Genomic DNA, 17,500 nt, shown 5'->3' on the forward strand with positions numbered 1-17,500 from the left:
CTGCTGTAGCTGTGCTCGCTCCAATCTTAGCAGCTCTTCGCGCTCTTTATTCTTAACAACGTTTTCCGCTTCCTTAACTCTTAATAGGCCATTTCCGAGTTTCTGTTTGCCTCGGTTTCGAAGTGAGTCTTCAGTGCTCAACCATTGTAAGGGAAATGAGTTTGATTTGCATAAGAATACGCAACTAATTGCCATTTGAATGGTTGTGCACCAGGACTCGCTTTGAAACTGAGGCATGCAGCAACTCGGAAATGGGCTATTCTTCTTCAGTTTTAAGGTCATTTACCCATTTAGTCAATTTTGTGATCATTGCATCGCCTTCGGACACGCGTCCCTCGATGGTTGCAGTCCATGTGGAAATTTTCTCCCTCTGATTTGTCATTATTGAACATTTCTTCCACCACTTGGAGCTTAAGTTGTTCTATACTTTGAACTATTGTATTCAGGGAATCACGATGCCTGGTGATTAAGAGCGCGCTTCCAGTGTATTGAATTTCTTCCGATTTCCCCAGGGTAAACTGAAGGAGTTTCACTTTACCTTGAATTCCCTTTGATATGTCTTCCATGATCCACGCTGCTTCTTGTCAAAACGACTTCAGGTCCTGTCGGAGGTGCCACTGTTTCCCGAATGTCAAGACTCAACAGGCCGTTCTTCGCAAACTTCAACTTTTATTTAACTGATGTCGCTCGTCTTCAACCTTTCTTCTCACACTGCTGAACTATCTGACAACGAACAGAACTTTTTGCAAAAAAACAAAAAAAAGAAAACATCCTAGCACAATGAATCATTTTTAGAACAAGGCGCCCACAAACGCGGCATAAACATACTTTTATCGATGTATGAACGCCTAATCAACTTGTCAGTCGGTTCTGACGATAAACCACTAATTTCCGATTTAAATACAATTTAAGGAATCACAAATACCGTCACACAATACAACTCAACTTTCTCAACAAAAGTTGAGTTTCAAAGATCGTCCCACGTTTGTTAGCATTTGCCGGCGATCTTTGAAGAAAGAGTCTGAATACAAGAGATATTAAGTTATTTTTACACAATGATGCAATGTAAGTAAGGGGCCGGGTTAAGCATTTAAAGTTTAATTTCTTCATGATCGGTTCCTTAAAGTCAAAACTCTTATTCTTCGCGCGCTGGTTCTTAGTTCAAATCATAGTTAATGCTGTGTTAAAATCCAACCTGCACAGAAGCTGGGTCTGTCAAAAAAGACAATTGACTAAACCAAAGGCCGGCGTCGGTTTCTCAGGCAGAGATCTCATTTTTTAAGGATGGAAATTTGTCCATATGAACACTTCAGCCCGTTTACCGAGATGAAAATGACCCAAGGCATGTTCGTGATGGATTATGGCAGCATAATATTTACTTGAACAAATATAAGCTTGTAAAATTCTCGGCACGCTCGTTATTCCGATTTCATGCCTGAGTGGTTAACCATCCAAACCCCGTCAACCATCTGGCTCGAAGGATAAACAGGAAGTCGATAAGCATTATGCAAACTTACGTTCAAGTTTGGCCAACGGTAATTTTCCAAAAACTCTATTATTTGGAAGTAGGGGTAAAACGCAAAAAAGCTTTTTGAAACACATCCAAATGGGAGGAACTTGCGAGAACCGCGTTAACTGTAATGCCATATCGCACTCTCAAGCTTATCTGATGGAAAGAAATGAATTAACCATTTTTTTGAGAAGTAATTTTAGCCTTATATATGGGTTGTGTTCAGCAGTGTTCAAGATCCTAGTGAAGTAGAGATAATAAATCGCTGCATTTTTTTTTTTTTTTGAAAACCTTTGGAAGCAGTACTTAGCAATGTCTAATTTCAGGTTCCGCATTCCACGATGCATACAATACAAACTTATTAACATTCCCACAAGGCCTATTCTATGTTAATGTACAAAACGTCATCGGTAATGTAGTGCGAGCAGTTTCTCTTTTGCTCTAGAAGCGTCAATCTCGTACCCAGAGTCCTCGGGCTTTTTGGTCAGCGGGTGAGCGCCCGGAAAGACTCTGCGGTAATCGACTCTATTTTCCCACAAAACGTGGGTTCCGGTCTTATTGCGCATGCTTGAGTTTAAACCGAAACAGAAAAAAAGGAAAACCGTAAACAGTAGAAATAATGGGTTGAAAGTGTTCGAGAAACAAGAATCTTAGCCTTACACACCGTCAAAGAAACTGGAGAAATTATCATTGGCTTGCTGTAAGAGCAAGTGAAGATGAAATTTCTGACGCTTTCGGTAAGTGTATTTTTAGTGTTTCAGCGTGCATTCCATCGTTCAGAATGCCATCGTGCAATCAACACGATCGACAATTTGTTGTGGAAACGACATGAATGTCGTCTTTTTCTACAATTTGATGTTTCCGTAATTCTACATGGCTTCGACAAGACCTTGTTCCATGGATTTCTCCTCAGAGACTGATGTAATGTTTTCCCATGGTACTTTTGCCTCAGCAACAGTAATCACTTTTTAGCAGCGTGCGAAAATTCCCGTGCGGTATAAGACATAATTCAAACCTCTTCGTTTTATTATTTTTGTGATTTATATATTTCTCAGTTAGAAAAAACAAACAGCACTGAAATTAGTCTTAGATTTTGAATCTCCCTCCAAATTCTGGGGCTTCCGAATTACTTACCGACTTCCTGTTGGACTGCCATTGTTACGCAAGCGGCCAATCAAATATATAGTTCAAGTCCATTATCCCACAGTTTTTCCGGGCGCTCACCCGCTGGCCAAGAAGCCCGAGGACTCTGGGTACGAGATTGGCTCTAGAAGCGCACGTTGAACATTTAATGGCTGAAACTGCGGGTCGCAAATACCGCAGGCGTTGGTTAGAGTGAAAGAAGAGACTGGCGCTCCAGTGACTGAGCGTTCTTATTGGTCTATCTCGGGAGAAGCGATGACGTAAACTTTGATAAATGTCAATCAACTCTAAATTCGCTGTAAGTTGGAGGTTGTTTACGATGAGAATTTAGAGCAAAAACAGGAACCGCATCATCAGCTCTTTAAAAAGAAAAAAACAAATTGTTTTGGCCATTCTACCCACAGGTTTCATTAGAAGCTTTGCTAAACAAAGTTTCACTATTGTGAAAAGTGTTATCGACGCTGTTGTGCCAAGCGTGATCATTATTATTTCGTACCGCAAGGATGTTGCGATTATCGCTAAATCGCGGAAATAGTATACACCGATTTACAGGTACTATCTTCCGATTTTACACTGCTAAGATTTTTACCTATTTTACGAGTAAAGCGTCAGATTCTACCTATTTTGCTACTGAAGTGATTTTCTTTAGATTTGCAATTCCACGATTTCACCCTACGTGTACCACGCTTTTTAAATTATTCTCCGATTCTTCCGATTCAAAGATTGCAAAATCATGAAGCAACAGTGGGCTTTGCGAAAAGGATTGTTTGTCCACGGCCGTTTCACCAGAAATTGAATATTAAATATCAAGCATGCATTCCTTGCTTCCATCATCATCTGCGGTAGAATTGGGGACTTTTTATTTCGAACTGTGAGGCGTGTGGCGAATTCGACTAGCAAATTACGCCCTCCACGCCGGTTCAACTGCAGAATACCCTGCCACTCCAATAAAGTTCTGCGTAGCTGGCTAAGCGGTACGCAGAAACTAATAAATTCAAGTTGAAGTATATAATTTATTCAAAAGAGTATTTCTCGTTCTAAAGGCGTGACTTGCGAATTAAGCAGTGATAGATTGTGAATTTTACGGTTCGGTTAACTACATTTTTCACAAGATAATATGAAGAAAATAGCACTGGTTTACTGATTAAGCCTCAGCGCTCGTTGCACTGATTAGGCCCAAGCACTCTTTTGTACCATGTGATCATTATCCTGCAAAGGGCCCATTTGAGTGGCAGGGTGTTCTGCCCTGGGAAGGGCGGGACTCCCATATAAAAGGACGGACGGTGGTGCTCGTCGTCACTTTTAGGGCTTAGAAAAGCGGTTTTGGTACCTGTTAGGGTGTTCAGCCTCAAAAGGTCCACAGCGGGAGCTTTAGTGGTACCTTTTAGGGTATTGAGCCCAAAAATTATGACAGGAAACATTTGACAATTAACTATCTTTTTAATTTTGTCTAACTAAGACTCATAATTTGGTACCTCTCAGGCAAATTTCATGCCACACCCACAAGACAGGATCTTGGTACCTCTTAGCTCTTTTCAAAATTTCCGACGAGCACCCTTGTCCTTGTGATATTGGATTCTCCCCCAGGGGTATATTCTGCAGTTGTTCCATTACGCCAATAACATTCGCTTGAATCTTCATTCGGTGACATCGCTTCCTTTGTCCTGGGATCATCTGTTGCTCTTTCACACAAGGAGAAAGCGAGTAACTTTGAAATGTAGTAAATCCAACCTTCTCCAAAGAAAAGGTCAGGGAAAGCTTTTCTTCTCCCTTCCGACATGAGACGCTAAAAATACTTTCCATGCTCATGTACAATGTCTTCTGTTGTTGGCCTTCTGAAGACTCACCGGCTCTGATTTTCGATAGAAAATTGCCATACATTATTTCGAAGGAACTCTCAGTACATAAACGGGTAAAATCGTTGCTGTTCTTTTGGCGTGGAATCATCGCGCATCACCTTACCGTGTAGTATGATATTTTGCGGAGCTTTTTTTTTTGCGGATTAAATTGCTAAAATTTACCCCCCCCCCCCCCCCCCGAAAAAAAAAAAAAAAAAAAAACAAAAAAAAAGTGCTACACGCTTTTCAACTTTCCCTCAACGCTCCTTTATTCCCGCGAGAATATTTTCCAAATGGGCATGGCAGGCAGGATTTTGAAAGCTGTCGATATGTTACTGGTTTTCCAAAACGCAATATGAAACCATTGCAGTCCCTCTTTTCGCTCTAACAAACATCCGCGGTATCTCCGCGGTATTTCCGCGGTATATGTTCGTTCTCGTCTAAGTCAATCAATGTGCAATGAGCTCAATTACTTTAGAATACTAGTTGTTCGCTCCTAGAATGGGGACCAGCCTTCATTCAGTGATCTTTGCCCAAGTCACTTGAAACCCCCCATGGAGACAGAAATATCATTTTATGGGCAACTCTCCGCGGGAACATTGCTTTCCTTTTATCTAGAGATTTCGTTACAATGAGGGTCGATTTATAGGAGGCAGTGTGGCCCAGTGGTTAGGGCGCTTGCCTTGAGATTGGGAGATCCCGGGTTCAAGACCCGCTCTGACCGCTCGTTGAATTTGTTTCTGGTAGTCCCTGGTTCAACTTCCCGGCTGCACTTGTAAAGAGCCGACTGGTTTGCCTCTGGCCAGTTGGGATTCTTAACATTTGTTGTTGTTGTGTTATGTTTTTTCGTTGATTGTTTCATTGGCCCTGAGAAGCCCCTATAGGGAGTGGTCAATTAAGTGTGCATTGTATTGTATAGTCGAAAATTCTTTCTCTATTAACTTTGCCCACCAACTATCACAAGATGCTGTTGAGAAGGTAACAAGTATTCTTTTTTCACTTACAACTTAACCACAATTGTTATTTGATGGCTTTTACCTTCATGTCTTATTTAAAACAACTAAACATCCTAGAGAGTAAAGGTGTGTCTGATTTAAATTGTATTCTCGTCTAGTGCAAAACCTTATACCAAACTATAAATATTTCCAACTTACAAAACGAAATCTTTCCGCAAACGCGTTTATATGACCGTGACAAAAAATTGTAATTGTAATTGGTGATTGATTCTTTGATAGAATGTTTCTTTGGAAATGGGCGTGGCTACCATGGAAACCATGTAATTTTACCTGACAAATAAATGCAAAGCAGGGGGATATGCTAAATATAGGGACCGAGCTCCTGGAGGGGGGGACTGGAAACTATACATTTCACAGGTCTTTTTTCTCAAACCTTAACCGTACAACCAGGGTTAAAATTTTGGGAATTAGTAAGCATTTTTTTTTAAAGATCTATCAGACAGCTTTTCAGTTATTATTAATAAATTAAAAGAAACAAAAATCAACATTTTTGCCATTTGCAAGAAACCTGTCTGACAGATTTAACTATTTATTTAGTTTATTTCGTTAAGGAAATCCTGACATTTTAAGGTGGAGTCGTACAGCTACAATCGTAGTTTTCGAGAAAAAGGCCTTTGAAATGTCTGGTTTCCAGTACCTCCTCCAGGAGCTCGGTCACTGTATTTAGCATCTTCCCCTGATTTGCAGTTATTTGTTGGGTAAAATTACATTTGACATTAATTGTAGTGAGTGACTAACACTTCAGAAGAGAAATCCCGTTGCTTTAATTTCACAGATTTCAAAATCTTGATCTTTTTCTTCGGAAAAATGTAGTAAGTCACCTTAAATAAAAGGCCTTATCCCTTAATCATTCAACACACAAAGACATACATGGTGGAAATGAGTCTGAGGTAAATTAATTTGAAACCACGTAAACCTTCTGGAGTTCGATAGCATTAATGTTTTATTTTTCTGAACATTTATAAACAACGGAGGGCTAATTCTCTGGTAAAAAATAGGCATACTGAGTGATAAAAATCTCGAAGGAGATGTTTTCAAATTTTAGCATCTGTTGAAAACTGCTTGAGCACTTCTTTTTGTTTGCTATTTTCCATTGTCCCGCGATTAAAACGTTTCCACCTATTATTTGTTCACACTTGTTATCCAAAGGACATTGCCTTTTTTCATCGTTGCATGTTGATGAAAAATTTGCAACTTGTATGATTTTATTATCACTTGGATTGCTGTGGTCCTTATTGTTTTACAGTAAAAAAGGCATCTTTCTTTTCCAGGTGTAATTCCTCCACCGCCCAAAGATGCAACCGGTAAGAAATTCTGTATCAACTCGAAAACAAGCCCCCATTCAGGGGTGATTGACCAAAAGTCCTTAACACCCTCTCTCCAAAAAAAGTCTGAGCTAACAGTTGCAAAATTAGCAGCGCAACAAATATTATCAAAAATGGAGACAACATTTTCAAGTTTGCAAAACATATTTCGACATTCCTTTGTCTTCTTCAGTTGCAGTAAGTTATACAGTTTGAATTTGAATTTGAATTTGAACAAACCACCGTTAATTCAAGTTGTTAAACGTACTCTCAAACGAAATTCTTTGACGTGTTTTTGTAACGCAAATATGTAACGTATTTTATAACGATGGTTATACCAAACTATGGTTATACCAAACTATAAATATTTCCAACTTACGAAACGAAATCTTTCCGCAAACGCGTTTATATGACCGTGACAAAAAATTGTAATTGTAATTGGTGATTGATTCTTTGATAGAATGTTTCTTTGGAAATGGGCGTGGCTACCATGGAAACCATGTAATTTTACCTGACAAATAAATGCAAAGCAGGGGGATATGCTAAATATAGGGACCGAGCTCCTGGAGGGGGGGACTGGAAACTATACATTTCACAGGTCTTTTTTCTCAAACCTTAACCGTACAACCAGGGTTAAAATTTTGGGAATTAGTAAGCATTTTTTTTAAAGATCTATCAGACAGCTTTTCAGTTATTATTAATAAATTAAAAGAAACAAAAATCAACATTTTTTCCATTTGCAAGAAACCTGTCTGACAGATTTAACTATTTATTTAGTTTATTTCGTTAAGGAAATCCTGAATTTTTAAGGTGAAGTCATACAGCTACAATTGTAGTTTTCGAGAAAAAAGGCTTTGGAATGTCTGGTTTCCATTCCCCCTCCAGGAGCTCGGTCACTATATTTAGCATCTTCCCCTGATTTGCAGTTATTTGTTGGGTAACATTACATTTGACATTAATTGTAGTGAGTGACTAACACTTCAGAAGAGACATCCCGTTGCTTTAATTTCACAGATTTCAAAATCTTGATCTTTTTGTTCGGAAAAATGTAGTAAGTCACCTTAAATAAAAGGCCTTATCCCTTAATCATTCAACACACAAAGACATACATGGTGGAAATGAGTCTGAGGTAAATTAATTTGAAACCACGTAAACCTTCTGGAGTTCGATAGCATTAACGTTTTATTTTTCTGAACATTTATAAACAACGGAAGGCTAGTTATTTGGTAAAAAATAGGCATACTGATAAAAATCTCGAAGGAGATGTTTCCAAATTTTGGCATCTGTTGAAAACTGTTTTAGCACTTCTTTTCGTTTGCTATTTTGCGGTTTCCATTGTCCCGCGATTAACACTTTTCCACCTATTATTTGTTCACACTTGTTATCCAAAGGACATTGCCTTTTTTCATCGTTGCATGTTGATGAAAAATTTGCAACTTGTATGATTTTATTATCACTTGGATTGCTGTGGTCCTTATTGTTTTACAGTAAAAAAGGCATCTTTCTTTTCCAGGTGTAATTCCTCCACCGCCCAAAGATGCAACCGGTAAGAAATTCTGTATCAACTCGAAAACAAGCCCCCATTCAGGGGTGATTGACCAAAAGTCCTTAACACCCTCTCTCCAAAAAAAGTCTGAGCTAACAGTTGCAAAATTAGCAGCGCAACAAATATTATCAAAAATGGAGACAACATTTTCAAGTTTGCAAAACATATTTCGACATTCCTTTGTCTTCTTCAGTTGCAGTAAGTTATACAGTTTGAATTTGAATTTGAATTTGAACAAACCACCGTTAATTCAAGTTGTTAAACGTACTCTCAAACGAAATTCTTTGACGTGTTTTTGTAACGCAAATATGTAACGTATTTTATAACGATGGTTATACCAAACTATGGTTATACCAAACTATAAATATTTCCAACTTACGAAACGAAATCTTTCCGCAAACGCGTTTATATGACCGTGACAAAAAATTGTAATTGTAATTGGTGATTGATTCTTTGATAGAATGTTTCTTTGGAAATGGGCGTGGCTACCATGGAAACCATGTAATTTTACCTGACAAATAAATGCAAAGCAGGGGGATATGCTAAATATAGGGACCGAGCTCCTGGAGGGGGGGACTGGAGACTATACATTTCACAGGTCTTTTTTCTCAAACCTTAACCGTACAACCAGGGTTAAAATTTTGGGAATTAGTAAGCATTTTTTTTTAAAGATCTATCAGACAGCTTTTCAGTTATTATTAATAGATTAAAAGAAACAAAAATCAACATTTTTGCCATTTGCAAGAAACCTGTCTGACAGATTTAACTATTTATTTAGTTTATTTCGTTAAGGAAATCCTGACATTTTAAGGTGGAGTCGTACAGCTACAATCGTAGTTTTCGAGAAAAAGGCCTTTGAAATGTCTGGTTTCCAGGACCTCCTCCAGGAGCTCGGTCACTGTATTTAGCATCTTCCCCTGATTTTTAGTTATTTGTTGGGTAAAATTACATTTGACATTAATTGTAGTGAGTGACTAACACTTCAGAAGAGAAATCCCGTTGCTTTAATTTCACAGATTTCAAAATCTTGATCTTTTTCTTCGGAAAAATGTAGTAAGTCACCTTAAATAAAGTTCCTTATCCCTTAATCATTCAACACACAAAGACATACATGGTGGAAATGAGTCTGAGGTAAATTAATTTGAAACCACGTAAACCTTCTGGAGTTCGATAGCATTAATGTTATATTTTTCTAAACATTTATAAACAACGGAGGGCTAATTCTCTGGTAAAAAATAGGCATACTGAGTGATAAAAATCTCGAAGGAGATGTTTCCAAATTTTGGCATCTGTTGAAAACTGTTTTAGCACTTCTTTTCGTTTGCTATTTTGCGGTTTCCATTGTCCCGCGATTAAAACTTTTCCACCTATTATTTGTTCACACTTGTTATCCAAAGGACATTGCCTTTTTTCATCGTTGCATGTTGATGAAAAATTTGCAACTTGTATGATTTTATTATCACTTGGATTGCTGTGGTCCTTATTGTTTTACAGTAAAAAAGGCATCTTTCTTTTCCAGGTGTAATTCCTCCACCGCCCAAAGATGCAACCGGTAAGAAATTCTGTATCAACTCGAAAACAAGCCCCCATTCAGGGGTGATTGACCAAAAGTCCTTAACACCCTCTCTCCAAAAAAAGTCTGAGCTAACAGTTGCAAAATTAGCAGCGCAACAAATATTATCAAAAATGGAGACAACATTTTCAAGTTTGCAAAACATATTTCGACATTCCTTTGTCTTCTTCAGTTGCAGTAAGTTATACAGTTTGAATTTGAATTTGAATTTGAACAAACCACCGTTAATTCAAGTTGTTAAACGTACTCTCAAACGAAATTCTTTGACGTGTTTTTGTAACGCAAATATGTAACGTATTTTATAACGATGGTTTGTTCAAATTCAGACTGTATATAAAATTACCGCTTCTGAAAATATGTCGAAACATGTTTTGCAAATTTGAAAATGTTGTGTCCTTTTTGAGAATCCTGATACTGAGCAAGTATTATCTCATTGTCGACCCAAATTGGTTGAATCGCATTTCTTTTCAATTCTTCTTAGGAGCAATCACAGCTGCAGTGTTGTCTGGTATAGCAATTCTCGCAGGTGGTTTCCTTACTATTTTGTACATCAGAAAGAAAAGGAGACAAGTTGAAAGAGAAATTAACTATGAAAATGGTGAGCCACATAGAGCGGTTTTCAATTGAGTGTCAAAAGTGATTAGCGAATTTCTTTGGTTTATGATTACTTCACTCAGTGATTGGTTCAAAGTCCTCGCGCCACTTTTTCAACCAATTAGAAGTGGAACCAAAACCAATCGTGCCTCGCGTATGCACATTTTCCCGCGTTTTGTGTCGGCTACGTGTAATTACTTCGAGTTTTGATTGGTTTACTGGATTGTCTCCGCCCTTTTTGATTGGGGTGAAAGTAATTACTTTGGTAATGGACACTCGATTGAAACTCACTCTAATAGGAATGTTAATTCAATAAAACGGTTTACCTGAAAGTGCTACTGTGATGAAAAAAATCAGTTCCTTTTATCTTTACATTTTGAAAGTGCTTAACCCCTGACTGGCAAAATTTTGAGCTTTGAGTGTAACTTTTGAATTTAACCTTCCGGCGTTACTCACGTCAGTTAAAAACTGACCGATTGGACCTCAAAGGGTGGAATGGAGGGAAAAGTGACTCACTGGCTTAAAATTCCAGCTTGTAAATGCAGCTTATTATGTATGCAAAACACGAGTCTAAAAGTCTGAGGCCCGTTTCAAACGTCGAACTTTACATGTGCCGAATCTAATGCAAATGAGCGAAAACAATAGATTTTCTCATTACTGGGTTGCTAAACCCAGTCGGAATCTGCGTTTTATTTCGTCGTTTTTTCCGTGTCGGTAAAAGTCTTGCCTGTCACTCCCCTGCTAAGTGGTATCTTTGTGCATAGAGCCCTTTGCTCGTATTTTCGTAGGATAGAGAGGGTAGTGGAAATGCGTAGATTTCTCTGGTGGACACAGTAGAATGATAAACGTAACGGGCAATGGCGTCGAAAGTCATGTAACGCGAATGGCGTTTTAGTGGATCTTTGAACAAAATATACCCTTATGAAGCTCAATAATGGCAAGTCAATTGGATACTGAACAAGACAGGCGGTGGAATCTTAAAAGCGACGAGTAATGGACTTCGACAACAATCTGTCGCCCGTCGAGCCGAAATCAAAGTGAGCTGTATTTCTATTATTTTATCAAGTGTGCTGTTATGTAGAACACTGAAACCAAATGGAAAATTCTCTGGTAACTTATGGGTTCAACAAAGACAGAGAACGAATCGAACACCTTAAGTGGATCTGTGATCAACTCTGCACAGTCTTCAGGTAAAAAAAATAATTGGAAATGTGACAGCCAAGAATTATTTGAAAGAAAGCTTGTCGTCTATTTTGTGCGTCATTATTCAAGGAAAAGGTTCTTCATGGAAACGGTTTGATCCTGAAATTTTAGTTTGTTGTAATATTACGCATATTTGACACGATTGAGTTTTTTCTCTTCACGCACGAAATGAGATAGGAAGGGGTTTTTGCCTCTAATGGAAAATCTGTTGTTTGTTTCAAAAAAGTGTTTCAAAAAAGTGTTTTATAATATGCAAGCTTAACTGGATAGTTTTTCTGGCAATAGCAATATGGCATTTTCGTGTCAAAATGAGGTTAGCATCTTTCTGTTTTGCTAACTTAATTCTACCTCGTTACCATGCTGAGAGATCCCATGAGATAGCAAACGCATGCGCCAAACAGTGCAACGCTTGTCTCCGAACAGTGTAGTTTACCTGACTGTTTGTCCGTAAATATTCTTCGCGAAATACCTTCATTCGTCCGCTTCAACATGGATTCAGAGAGACCGGATGAGGGGAAAGGTCGGAATATCTCTGAAATGTCTAAAACAGTTTCGAACGACGTGTTAACTGACTGGAATGCCGAGCTCTGCAAAAAGAAAGAAACGGCGGCTTCGGCACAAACACGTGTGGCTGGAAATTCCGCTCGCTTGACTCAAAAGCCATCTAAGGGGACCAAAGATCCCTCTTCTTCCCAAATAAGGGAAGCTGGTCACCCTGTAAAACCCTCAAAGAAGGGAGATAGTGAAAAAACAACCACAGACACTCCCAAGAGAGATGTGCGTGAAAAACCGTCAGGGAAGAAAAGCTCGCCAAAGGATGGCAGCGAACGGCAAAGCCCGTCGGCCACTACTACCCTTCATGGAAAGAATGTAGCGTCAACCCAAATGGGGACCAGCATTGCAGAAATTTTAAAAGATTCCTTCGCCAGCTTATCGCAGAGAATGAGCGTAGGATTTGACAACTTGGGACAAATGTTTCAAGGCAGTCGCTCTGCTTGCGTGTCACAAGAAAGTCGCTTTTCAGATGACCTCAGCTCTGCCGACTCAGATGTGTCGGAAGTAGAGGAACCAGCAGCAAAGCGACCAAAAAGCGATGAAGCAGGTCAAAGCACCGAGAATGAACTCATCCTAGGTCAACTTGAAAAAGACTTTGATTTAGCCGAACATAAAGGAGCGGAAATCAACGCTAATTTAGCTAGCGCTGCTATCGTCTCGAAATTACTGAGGAGAAAACCGAGGAAGACAAGCTCACGGAAGTAAAGAAACGCTATCTAGGGCCCAGAAATTGGGAGAGATTAGCGGAAACACGAGTTAACTTCCCAATATGGAATAACCTTTCAGAAAAGGCACTTCCACCTGTCATAAAATTGCAGAAAGTGCAAAAATCCCTTGTAAAGGGAACTATAGCAGTAGGTATCAGTTGTAAATACCTTTATCACTGCTCCGGGGATGCCCTCAAAAAAACGAAGTTGTAAACAACCTCATGGATGGAGTGCTTTTGTTAGCCAATGGTAACATGGAACTAAACGTTCGTCGAAGGGAAGCGCGTCGACCAGAACTCCATGCCAGCTACAGATATCTTTGTGCACCTTCAAGTTCCATTTCTTCAGAATTATTCGGAGACGATTTTGCCGAAAGCAGTTAAAGATATAACTGACACCAACGCAATTACCTCGAAACTCCAGCGAGACAAGAAAGAGAGTTATAGAAGGGGTAGGCAATCTGAACGCTTTGACAAATTTCAGAGGAAAAGGAACTACTCTGGGGCAACTCCAGAAGTCTTAGCCTTGAATGCCAAAGGCACGCAATACCCAAATTCAGAGGTGAGTGCTACACAAAATGTCTGTATCAAAGTGGCTGGCGGGCCCAAATATTTTCTGTCTGAATGTCACCTGGAATTTATTGAGCTGCCGTCTCAGCATTATGATTTACCTCCTATTGGATTCAATACAAGAGAGGCTAAAATTATTAACGATGAAATTAAGACCCTATTAAATAAAGGGGTTATTGGGGAAGCTCGTCCTTCCCAACATCACGTTATATCGAGTATATTTCTAAGGAAAAAGAAGAATGGCTCTTACAGGATGATCCTTAATCTCAAAAGATTAAATGAGCCTATGGAATGTAAGCATTTCAAAATGGAGAGCTTATCTTTTGCTGTACAATTAATGAGAAAAAATTGTTACATGGCCTCAATCGACTTGACCGATGCTCATTACACAGTGCCAGTGGCACCTGAGCACAGAAAATACTTGCGGTTCATGTGGGGTGGCAAACTATTTCAGTATACTTTTCTGCTCAATGGCTTGTCCTCAGCACCCAGATACTTTACCAAGCTCCTTAAGCCAGTGTATGGTACATTACGTAGTCAAGGCCACCTGAATGTTGGCTATATTGACGATTCTTACCTTCAAGGTAGCTCAGAAGTATCAGATTGCAGCCAAAACATATGGGCAACCATATGCCTGTTTGAGAAGCTAGGTTTTGTTATCATCAAAGGGAAATCGGTGTTGCAGCAATGTCAAAAGCTTGTTTCCCTTGGTTTTATATTGGACTCCATACTCATGAGAGTATATCTCACACCAGATAAAGCAGACAGAGTTGTTTCAGCCTGTCAGATGCTCCTAAGCAGGAGCTATGTTTCCAGAGAAGTGGCACAAGTGATAGGGTTGCTTGTATCCAGTCTCCCAGCAGTTCAATATGGGCCTCTATTTTACAGAAACATTGACTCGGAAATAGATAAAAATGAAGCCTTGCATAAGAACAAGGGCAATTTTGAAGCACTGATGCAATTATCTCCAGAATCTAGGGAAGATCTTAGTTGGTGGGTGAGAACCCTACCATAGGCATACAAACAGATTGACTTTTCAAATCCTGACATAGAAGTCACTACAGATGCTTCAAAAATAGGCTGGCGGGCAGTCTGCCTTGGGGACACAACTCAAGGCTGGTGGTCAGAATCAGAACAATTGAGGCACATAAATGAACTTGAGATATTGGCAATTCACTTTGCATTGAGGTACTTCAAGTCACGTATTAAGGGAAAGCATGTCAAAGTTAACAGTGATAACTCTACAGCCGTGTGTTATCTTAATGCTATGGGTCTCCAACTTGCAGTAAGCTTGTTCAGGACATTTGGACTTGGTGCATGCAGAACAAGGTTTGGTTATCTGCTTCCCACTTGCCAGGTGCTCAACAAACTGGAGGCTGATCAGCAGTACCGTCAGTTTAATGAACGAACCTGAGTGGCACCTTAGAAAGGATGTCTCCCACCACATTTCCAAAATTTGGGGCGCATCAGACATTGATCTTTTTGCCTCCAGGTTAAACTCCCAATTGCCTAAGTATGCCTCCTGGAAACCTGATCCTGGGGCTACTCACGGTGATGCTTTCTCTTTCGCATGGACGGGAATGTTTGCTTATCTGTTTCCTCCCTTCTGCTTAATTGTCAGATGCCTGAAAAAATTGGAGAGCGACGGAGCACTGGGACTCAATGTAGTGCCTTTGTGGCCACAACTGTGTCCACAACTGTTAAACCTTCTCATAGCAACTCCTGTTATCCTACCTCAGCACAAGGACTTACTTACTCAGGCTTCCTCATAACGGGATGGAACACCCCTAAAGACCAAGCTAAGGATGGTGACATGTCTGTTATCAGGGAGTTCTATCAAACACAAGGAATTTCACAATCAGCTACCAAACTGCTCCTGGCCTCCTGGAGAGGGGGCACCAAAAAACAGTATGATGTGTACATAAAAAAAATGGACCAAGTATTGTGCTGAAAGGAAAGCTAATCAATTTCACCCACTTGTTGTAGATGTACTTGATTTCTTGCTTGATTTCTTGACAGAATTGTATGAGAAAGGCTTTACCTACAGTGCCATGAACACCGCACGCAGTGCACTGTTCTTTTTTGTTCTGTTGGATGATGGATCTAGTGTAGGTAAAAATTCATTGATTTCAAGTCCAGGGCCTCAAAACCAAGTATACCGAAGTTTGGGATGTTCAGATTGTGTTGTCTTATCTTAGGACTTTGCACCCAGTGGACTCGTTAAGTCTAAATGACCTTTTCTTTTAAATTTCTTATGTTATTGTTGCTGGTCTCAGGCCATCGGGGTCAGACTATCCACATGCTGGATCTCAATGAAATGATTGTTTCAGATAATGGCTTTACTTTTGTCATTGTTAATCATTTGAAGCAAAGTAGACCTGGGTACCACAACCTACAGCTTAAGCTTGTCCCTTTTGTAGACTCTAGCCTTTGTGTTGTTACAACCTGTAAGGAGTATCCAAAGAGAAACAAGACTCTTAGGGGAAACCAGTCTCAGCTTTTCATGAGCTATGTGAAACCTTTTAAAGAAGCGAATAGAAATAACCTGACTCGTTGGGTACGCAACGTTATGGCACAGGCCAGTTTAGATGTTTCTAAGTTTTCACCACATAGCAGTAGAGCAGCGTCAGTGTAAGCTGCACATCATCAGAGCTTCTATTAATTTAGATGACATCCTGAAAACAGCTGGTTGGTCATCAGAATGTTGTTTTGCGAAATACTACAACAAGCCAATAGTTACGGTTTCCAGCTTTGCAAACGCTGTGTTATCTGTTAAGTAGATCCTTACGATGAACTTTATTGCTATTGTAATAAAACCTGTCTGCTTTATTTATGTGTGATTTTTTCTTCATGTGCGTGTCAGCTTCAAAATCTCATGGGATCTCTCAGCATGGTAACGAGGTAGAATTAGAAAATTAAACGAGACTTACCTATAAGTTGAAGTTTGATTGGGATTCTACCGAGTTACATAATGCTGAGAGATTTCATGCCCATGCTCCCACCCACCCGGCAGTACATCTTTCGGGTACATCGGACAACACACACATTCAGCCTTCTAAAATTGTTTGGCGCATGCGCTTGCTATCTCACGTAATCTCAGCATTATGTAACTCGGTAGAATCCCAATCAAACTTCAACTTACAGGTAAGTCTCGTTTAATTTTCTGATTCAATATAAATATACATTCTGCCTCGTGAGTTTGTTATTCTCGTTAACCAGCAATGGCGTCGAAAGTCATTGCAACGCGAATGGCGTGTTAATCTCATAATTAGACAATTTCTGATGGAAGACCGTTCCATTCTTTAACTGTTCTTGGAAAAAAGGAATATTTAAAGACATCATTACTTGCGTGCTCAATACAATACTTGAAGTAGAGATTCACGGGTACGAGTTTCATTAGGTAATGTCAAATACTCAGATTTCAGTACATGAATAATTTCATTTGTAATTTTGTACATTGTTACACTGGTACATAAACGAGCATGTTGACGGCGAGATTCCCATTCCATGCTATTTATTCAAACGATGGATAATGGTTTTGCTAGTGCTTATCTGTCTGAATAGTGATTTATCCGGTGGCCAGCACTATCCATCGTTTGAACAACTGGGGCCAGGTCTCCAATCATTGAGATAACAATTGACGTATGTCTGTAGTCGTTTTTAAAAAAACGAGCAGCCGCCCTTTTTTGAGTTATCCAACGGGAGCTCATGGAATAATTGTTAACTAGAATAAATAAAAAGATAAGACTGGTAAGAGCGAATAGTACGTTATCTCTTCCGCTTGTAATATTGCATGCATTGTGTGACTCGTGTAACGGCCCCAGCATGCTTTGGAGCATTAGTAAAAAACAAAAAGACACGTGCTGCTCTCGGAAGACATTACATTGGCGACGAGGATTCTTTCCGAACCCGCATGGCCATTCCCATAGCCGCCGTACAGCC

The 17,500-nt window shown here is 39.6% G+C and overlaps 1 protein-coding gene and 1 pseudogene across 2 annotated transcripts in view; both read left to right on the forward strand.

Annotated features, from left to right (window-relative positions):
• LOC138018714 (protocadherin-like protein) overlaps positions 1-17,500 on the forward strand; it is a 242,109-nt gene that overhangs the window by 79,028 nt on the left and 145,581 nt on the right. For both annotated transcript variants that reach the window (XM_068865398.1, XM_068865397.1), the window contains exons 14-17: positions 6,779-6,811; positions 8,325-8,357; positions 9,877-9,909; positions 10,412-10,528. In XM_068865398.1, coding sequence (XP_068721499.1) covers positions 6,779-6,811; positions 8,325-8,357; positions 9,877-9,909; positions 10,412-10,528 — 216 coding nt within the window. The remainder of the gene's footprint in view (positions 1-6,778; positions 6,812-8,324; positions 8,358-9,876; positions 9,910-10,411; positions 10,529-17,500) is intronic.
• LOC138018796 (uncharacterized) lies at positions 12,217-13,202 on the forward strand (annotated as a pseudogene).

This window comes from Montipora capricornis, chromosome 10 (assembly GCF_036669925.1).
Source record: "Montipora capricornis isolate CH-2021 chromosome 10, ASM3666992v2, whole genome shotgun sequence".
Classification (NCBI taxonomy): Eukaryota; Metazoa; Cnidaria; class Anthozoa; order Scleractinia; family Acroporidae; genus Montipora; species Montipora capricornis.